We start from the raw sequence: 8,452 nt of genomic DNA, 5'->3' as shown, positions 1-8,452 counted from the left end.
GCACATGTCAAATTTACCATTGGTTCGAGATCGTCCACTATGTTTTGGCTTGATTAGTGGACCAGGGATGGTCCGTTGAAGGATCGCTCCTTTACTCATTTCTCGTATTGTGGCAATCCTATTGCACACATTTCTGAGCTCCATGCTAGCAATTGGGACTTGGGTATTGATGTTCGTTGACACCTTGTGTGATGGACCAATGTAAACTGCTTATAACCTTGCTTCGTAACCACTCAGTTGACAAGGATATAGGGACCTGGCCTCATACCTCTTTTGGTAATTTCTCAGTTAAATCCTTATATAACAGGCTTTGCTCCGGAGCTCGTACTACTAAATTCAAAGACACTTGAAGAGCTTGTATCCCATTTAAACCCAAAAATTTCCTATGGCAAGCGATTCGGGACGCTTGCTATCCAGTGACCAAATTATAAAGTGACATTGACCAGCTAACGCAGTATGCACTCTTTTGTCTAGAGATTAAGAATGTGGAGAATATTATTTATCAGCCCCCTAGTTAAATTCATGTGGAGTTGTGTGCGCTCATGGCTAAACATCACTTGGGATCCAAAAAACATTGCTCAACTTCTCCTTGCTCCTCTATCTCCTCAACTGGGCGTCTTTGTTGGTAGCTTTTGTTGTTGTTGCTTGGTCTTTATGGACTAATTGTAGTAAATACATTATTGAGCACATTTTTTAGCTTAGCCTACTGTCTTTCTTTTCAAATTGATTGTTATATTACAAAAACGGCGGATGGTCGCTAAAGCGCGAGACACCCATGTTGTGGAGCTCAAGACCGATTCTTCTACCGCTTCGATGGCATTGAGGACTATCTAGTTTCACCTTTTATCCCTAGTTTGCTAGCATTTGTGGCCTGCGCCCCCTATCATAGCCATGTTGGCCTTGTAACAACTCTAGTTTATGTTTGAACCTATTGCACTTTTGAACCATGTGGATGTATGACTTGCTCTACCATGTTTGGTTTTCCTTAGAGCATATTCAAGAGACTCCTTTTTTCCAACAAATTATTGTGAGCTCCCAAAAAACTGCTACTCACTATTTAGGAAATATTGGGCCTCTCCCAATACTCTCCCAATAAGTGTCATGTCAGCACACCGCCAGAGTAGTCTGTCGGAACACCGTGTCGCCATCCGGACCACCACGCCATCGCGTCGGATGCCGAACCACTACGTCATTGTTGTCGCGGTCACCAGATCACCACACCACCTCCGCCGCAGGTCACCGAACTACCGCGAAACCACCATCGTGGGTTGTCGGACCCTCGCTATCGTCGTCGGACCACAATGCGACCACCAAAGCCACCCTCTGCCTAGTCACCGCTGATTGACAAGTGGGCCACATGTGTTGGATTTAGTATTACCTAATTGTCCATGCATACAATGGGGCATACATATTCTAGTGGTTCAACACCAATCATGTCCGTCATATATACCTTACAACGACCATATTCTAAGTTTTGATAAGATTTGGTTTGATACTCCCTCCGTTCCTTTATATAAGGTTTATTTATATTTTAATAAAATTATGTAAGATGCATTTCTTCTAATTTCTCGTAATCCCTTTTTTGTCCTTATAGAAAAAAAGGAAAGTATCTCTCTCCCGATTTTCTGTATCTCACTTTATAGAAAAGAAGGAAAGTATTTCCCTCCCGATTGACTGTATCTCTTTCTTTCAAAGCCTAACTGATTTACTTGCCGGCAATAAACAAATTTGACAAGGTTAATTTTGTACTAATGTATCTATAATTTGTTGACTTGGTCACCATGCCCAAGAATATACACCTTAGAGAAAGGAACGGAGGGAGTACACTTTAAGTATTGGTAGGGGAAGGCAATGAAAGCTTTGATTTAGTTGATGATCGGATAAGATTTGAATTGATTTTGGTATGGATAGGGAACCCAAGCAAAGTTTTAATTTAGTTCAGGTTTTGATAAGCTTTGATTTGATTGAGTTAATGCAGGATATGGTGTAGAATTGATGTACATGAGAAGAGAAAACAAACGAAGGAGGGATACAGTTGAGACGAACGTACAACCACCAACTCTCCAGAATAAGGAAAAAATTATGTGTTTTTGAGAAAACACCCAACTACAAATTCTTTCTAAATTATTGCGAGACCCTCAATAATTATTTATTAGTAGAGATTTTTTAGTTGTCTTCGAGAAGCTATTATAAAGTCGGGCTATTGTCTTTTCTCAAAAAATTGAAGATATTATTATAAAGTTGGGTCATTGCCTTTTCCCGAGAGAAAGTGGGGAATAGTTGAGAGAGAGAGACTCGGGCATTCAGCGATTCGGCGTAGCAACTTGCAGAGTAAAGTGACAAGAGACAGAGCAATGGCGTCCTCGCCGCCGCCGCCGCCGCCGCCGCATCCCCTCCCCACGCAGATCCCCCTTACCCCAAAGCCCGACCCCGACGCCCCCCAGTCCCCCAGCCCCGTCCCGTCCACCTCCCTCATCCCCAAGCTCGAACCCATTGCTCTTACCCCCGAGCTCGAGCCCTCCCCCGACGGCCACCCGGACCTCACCGGCCACCTCCACTTCACACAGCACCAGATCGACGCCGTCCCCGCCGACCACCGCCTCGTCGTCTCCAATCCGCAACCCGAGCCCAACCCACAAGGTTCCATTCCCCCCGCGCACTCTGACACATCCGTCTCCTCCTCTTCGTCGACCGCCAAGAAGCGCGCCCGCGGCGGCGAGATGGTGCGCGTCAATACGGTCACGCCTCAGGACCACATCCACTTCCGGTCCCTGGTCCGCCGCGCGCGCCTCACCTTCGAGGCGCTCCGCGGGATCTACCAGCGCGAGGAGTCGTACGACGGCGGCCCCCGCAACCGCTTCGACCTGCGCGCCTCCAGCAAGATGCTCTCCCGGGGCCTCTGGCTGTACCGGGACGTGCGCATCGTCGGCCCCATCCCCGGCGTCCTCGTCGGCGACGCCTTCCACTACCGCGCCGAGCTCTGCGTCGTCGGCCTCCACTGCACCCCGCAGGCCGGCATCGGCTACATCCCCGCCAGCCTCGTCAGCGAGGGCCACCCCGTCGCCACCAGCATCGTCTCCTCCGGCGGCTACCTCGACGACGAGGACAACGGCCAGGTCCTCGTCTACAGCGGCAGCGGCGGCCGCCAGCGCAACCGCGTCGAGCACCACGCCGACCAGACGCTGGAGCGCGGCAACCTCGCGCTCCACTACAGCTGCCACTACGGCGTGGAGGTGCGCGTCATCCGCTGCCACGCCTGCGACTCCAGCCCCAGCCGGAAGGTGTATGTCTACGACGGCCTCTACAAGGCCGTCAGCTCCACCTACGAGCCGGGCAAGTCCGGCCGCCATGTCTGCAAGTACACGCTGGTGCGCATCCCTGGCCAGGAGGAGCTCGGCAGCAGCAACTGGTGTCTGGCCAAGGACATCAAGGACAAGCTGCTGGCCAACCAGGCCCTCCCGCCCGGCTACATCTCGCCGGACCTCTCCAACGGCAGGGAGGTGCTCCGCGTCCCCGTCTTCAACGGCGTGGACCACGAGAGCTCTCTCCTCGACTTCGACTACATTGCCCGTCCTGAATTTCCATTGCCCCTCTCCCGGGTGAAGCAGCAGCACTGGGGCTGCCATTGCGTGACCTCGCCGTGCGGGCCCGAGTGCGGCTGCGTGATCAAGAACGGCGGCGGCGGCCCGGTGTACAACGAGGACGGCACCCTCGTCAGGGGCAGGCCGGTGGTGTACGAGTGCGGCGCGCTCTGCGGCTGCCCCATGAGCTGCGGGAACAGGGCGACCCAGCGCGGGATGAAGCACACGCTGGAGGTGTTCCGGTCCATGGAGACGGAGTGGGGCGCCAGGACGCTCGACCTCATACAGCCGGGCGCCTTTGTGTGCGAGTACAGTGGAGACGTCGTGGTCACCACCGGCGAGTGCGAGTTCGCCATGGACGAGGGCTCCGTCATCGACCCAAAGAGGTTCCCCAAGAGATGGACCGAGTGGGGGGATGCCTCTCCTGCACTCGTTGGAGATGATGATGACAGGGTGCCCCGCCCCCAGTTCCCCCATTTCCAGGAGCCCGGCTATGTGCTCGACGTGTCCCGCAGGAGGAACTTGGCCAGCTACATCAGCCACAGCTGCACTCCCAACGTCTTCGTCCAGTATGTCGTCCGTGGCGGCGAAAACGAATCGTGCCCTCACCTCATGGTGTTCGCCATGGATGCCATCCCGCCCATGCGCGAGCTCAGCATCGACTACGGCATGGATGATCAGCAAATCTGTGCATGATGAGAGGGTCCAGCAACGCCAGGTTCGACTCGATGGACTGAAGGTGCGCTGTCTGTGAAACTTGGAGACTAGTGGAAGGATTTTTTGGTAGCTAGTGTTCGTGAGCAAATATACCGCTTTTCATCTTTTGCTGAAGGTTGAACCACCTCTCCCCTGAACTGTGAAACAGAGGGGAGCCCCTAGCTAGCTGTTGACATTAGTTCGTGCCTGTAGGCTGTAGGTTTTCACTTGCTAGCTGTTGACTGTTATTGTACTGATATGGTTGGTACAATCTTAAGCAGGCTTATGTTCAAGGATTTAGTTTATCTTTTAGCCAAGTGATCTTTTGCTTTGTCAATGGTTACTTATTATTTACAGTGCGCAAAAGCTTGAAATCATAGTCGCAGAGACACCACAGGTGAACCTGTTTGCTGTTGAGTTGTTTGTAAGAGATGACGATGAAGAGCATGCATGGGAGTGTATGTTTTGTCAAGCTTGATCGTCGGGCTGGGTGTACTGACCAGGAGCCAGCCTGAAAATCATACTAGTTAAGATGAAGAAGAAGAACACTGTGTGTGAAGGTCCTCTGGCAGGGTGTAGTATCTGTACTAGTCAGTCCATGTAGTACAATGTTTGAGACATGAGCTGACAGCGATCTCAAATAGGGTGGTTGGTTGGTCACTTGGCATTTGTGATGTAGATGTTCACTTGCTAGCAGTCCTTTTTTAGTGCTGTTTGTGTTCGTAGCTCGGCTTAGTTGCAGAAACCGCTGTTAGTTGATCTTTTAGCCAAGTGATCTTTTGCCTTGTCTGTGGCTTTTGTCATTTACAGTGCGCAAAAGCTTGAAACCATAGTCGCACACACTACAAGTGAACCAGTTTGCTGCTGTGTTGTTTGTAAGATGATGGTCAAGAAGAGCTGAAGTTACTAGCCGTTCCATGTAGTAGTACGTACATGTTTTGAGTGAGTCATGGGCTGACTGCAATCTCAAAAAGGGTGGTTGGTTGATGGTTTCTGATCAAGAGCTCATGCGAGCTCTGGTGAACAGTAAAATGGAAAAAATGATTTTTTTATAAAAAAAATAGATTTTTTTTTGTGGACAAATGTTTTGATGGTTGCAAAGTTCAATCACCACATTTGTGAAAAACATGGCAAAAAAATTAAATCGATGCTCCAAAATGGTACAACCCATCATAATATTTATCAATGTTTGGCGGAAAAAAAGTTTCAGTCTTTAAATTTTATTTCACTGTTCAGCACTTTCGGGTTGGTTGGTTACTTGAACTGCTTTCATGTCCGGTGGGATGCTGCAGCTGGTGTTTGAGTAGTAGTGGAGTGGAGCTAGCCACAGCTCGTCAGAGCGTATTTTCTTGTGTGTCTCTACAGCATCACAGCTGTGGAGCTAGCCACAGTTGCCAGTACACACGTGCTTCAGCAAGATTGCACTGAAGCCACGTGATGTGTGCTTGGAGAGTCAGGACACTGGCACTCTACCCTGTACGTATTCATTTTCGTTTCAGCCTTGAATTCATCTTTTCAGAGATACACTATCGTACCAAGAGGAGAAAGAAGGGCATCCTTTCGAGCGGTCATGCGCGAGCTTATCGCGTTTTAGAACTATGAGATGCATAATGCTTTTAGTACCTGGATTACTGTGAGCCTTATATTACACTAGTAATCTCGTGTAGTACTTCGTTAGTTCATCCAAGAGTATAATCCAGGAATTTCAAAAGTAATAGTCACAGTTGTAATTAATACTCTTGTAGTTTAGCATCCTCTCGCTTGGCTCTCTCATGCAGTCGTTTTGGACTTATTATTGGCTCTCTTTTCCATGCATTGATATGTCAATCCTCTCATTCTCATACATGCACAAGTAAATTGAATGTTTCTTCCAATTTCGTTCTTTTAGGACTATCGATAGGCTCGTTTCCACAACTTTGAACATAACGCTGGCCTATCACGGTGCGTCTTGGTCGTGATGCAGCGCCATATGCATGTGTGAGACTATATTGATGACATTGCACGCTAATATTTGGCAAGATCATATTTACACGTTTATATTAGGTACTCCCCTTCCGTCCGAAAAAGTTTGTCCCAAACTTGTCTCTCAAATGGATGTATCTATCACTAACTTGGTGTTAGATCATCCATTTGAGAAACAATCATTTCAGATGAAGAGAGTAAGATATAATTAGTTGATTAGTGCTAGGGCTGACGTAATGTGCTATTAATTAGGGGAGCATGCTAATTTTTTTTTACCTGGGGAGGATGTTATTCTTGTTTAGTGCTAAACACCGAAACAATATAGCCCATTTGATAGACACGGTTTAACGGGTGAGATGTGTTGCATCTCCACAACTCGAAAATTGACACACAAATATTTGACAGCCATACGCTTCACACTATTCCCCCCTTGCATTATCATTATCATATAAAATTCCAAGTTTTGAATGTGCAATGACTCACTGGTTGGTAGGATGAGGCGCTATGTGAAATGTCGGCGTGCTAAAAAGGCATGGGCAGACCAAACACAAAGCCATCGACAACACGGAAAGTAAATAAAAACAAGAAAAAATTGTCGCAAACCATCCCCTAACCCATCGCAGAGCATAATGAACGACTTCCACATAGAGACGCCTCGCAACAAATTTTCAATTATAGCGAGAAAGGAAAATACAAAAATATAAGAACTTTTGAATCAAGTACACAAATTGTGACAACAGTTATACATGTTTTGCGAGATCTGCAAAATCAGAACATATTGATTTGCTTCAATGAATTTCTTTGATTGTTTTTCTAGTCGATCTGCATGATGTATCGAAGGCGCCATGAACTGACACAATCGGGTAGCAGGCACTATATCTAGTGTTGAATTCAGCGAATAAGTGTTGCAACATGTGTTCCCTCCCACTACATATACTAGCTAAGTATCCGTGTATTGCTACGAAACAGAAAAACTACGTATATCATAACTTCATAAGACATTGAGTCCAGATACTACTGTTATGAGCATGAGTGTCAAGCTAAATTATTTACAGCCGAGGATACGCGTTGATCCTTGTCCATGACAACCACTATGACCTAATTAGCTTCTTCCTTTTATCCATACTTACATTTTTTTCCAACCCACATCATGAAAATGCACTCTTTTTTTGTAAATTGGTCTTTTGGCTTTGTTACTTGCTTAGCCAGATAAATAGACTCCCATTTAACACGCTAGGTTGCTTTTCCAGTACATTTTCCTTCCGGGTCGAAGGTATAGGGGCTGTTTTGATTAGAGCCTACAGATGCCAAGCGAAAAATTTGGCATTCGCCAAGTGCCCAGTGCCTTTTTGGATGGAGGCCAAGTAATTTGCTTGCTCGGGTTACGGGGGGTTCTCATGTTTATTTCTTTGGCAACTATTTGACGAAATGTGGGCATTTACAAATTTTTGGGTGCGCCGGCGATTTGGTAGGGCCAGAAGAGGCGACAACCAAGCGCACCCATAGTGGATTAACACGACCGGAAGCAGGTGATACACCCAATGTTGCCTGGGACAAATGTGAATTTGAGACTATTTCACCATTTCATTATTTATCATACTTGTAAATGCGTATGTGCAATGCACGTTAATATTAGGAAGGAAAAAAATGTAGTAAACAATCCAAACTACTCAAAAAGATTAGGAAGAAATTAATTGCACATTTATATTCGGTAGGATATCAATTACACATTAATTATGTGATTAGCACATATGTTGATATTTTGTATGATATTAATTGCATGCTAAATATGTTGAACATTCACCATTAGAGCAATTAGGTCATTGGATTGACATCTTTTGATGGCCGAGATTAATTGGATTTGCATCTTTATGTCTTTTTATATTAGTATACATATAGATATATACATATCTCTGAGAATGGCGTTTTGGATCTCGGCCTCCATCGAGGCCAATTTTTTTGAAAAAATCAAAATTCAAAAATTTTGGTTTCAAAAAAATCTAATTTTTTTTGTACAAGTAAACAAGGATGTGAGGCATATGTGTGTAAAATTTCAGGATAAATATGTTGAAATGCGACCTGTACAAAAAGACAAATTCATGGTATGGGAGGATGAACAGTATCATGTGTTAAAAAGCATCAGATTTGTCTTTTCTGAACAACCCTCATTTCAACATATTTCGTCCTGAAAATTTATACACTTGTGAATTATG

The 8,452-nt window shown here is 46.3% G+C and overlaps 1 protein-coding gene across 1 annotated transcript; it reads left to right on the top strand.

The window, feature by feature from the left end:
- The first annotated feature begins 2,282 nt into the window (after positions 1 to 2,282).
- Positions 2,283 to 4,582, top strand: LOC123180046 (histone-lysine N-methyltransferase family member SUVH9). The gene has a single exon (XM_044592007.1). It carries the CDS (start codon positions 2,355 to 2,357, stop codon positions 4,275 to 4,277), a length of 1,923 nt encoding a protein of 640 aa, XP_044447942.1. The 5' UTR covers positions 2,283 to 2,354; the 3' UTR covers positions 4,278 to 4,582.
- The last annotated feature ends 3,870 nt before the right edge of the window (positions 4,583 to 8,452 follow it).

The sequence above is a fragment of the Triticum aestivum genome, chromosome 1D (assembly GCF_018294505.1).
Source record: "Triticum aestivum cultivar Chinese Spring chromosome 1D, IWGSC CS RefSeq v2.1, whole genome shotgun sequence".
Lineage (NCBI taxonomy): Eukaryota > Viridiplantae > Streptophyta > Magnoliopsida > Poales > Poaceae > Triticum > Triticum aestivum.
This window is presented reverse-complemented; position numbering and strand designations above follow the sequence as displayed.

Bases quoted from the DNA above. Each gene is read 5' to 3' on its own strand.
- LOC123180046 (XM_044592007.1), top strand. From the start codon at position 2,355: ATGGCGTCCTCGCCGCCGCCGCCGCCGCCGCCGCATCCCCTCCCCACG.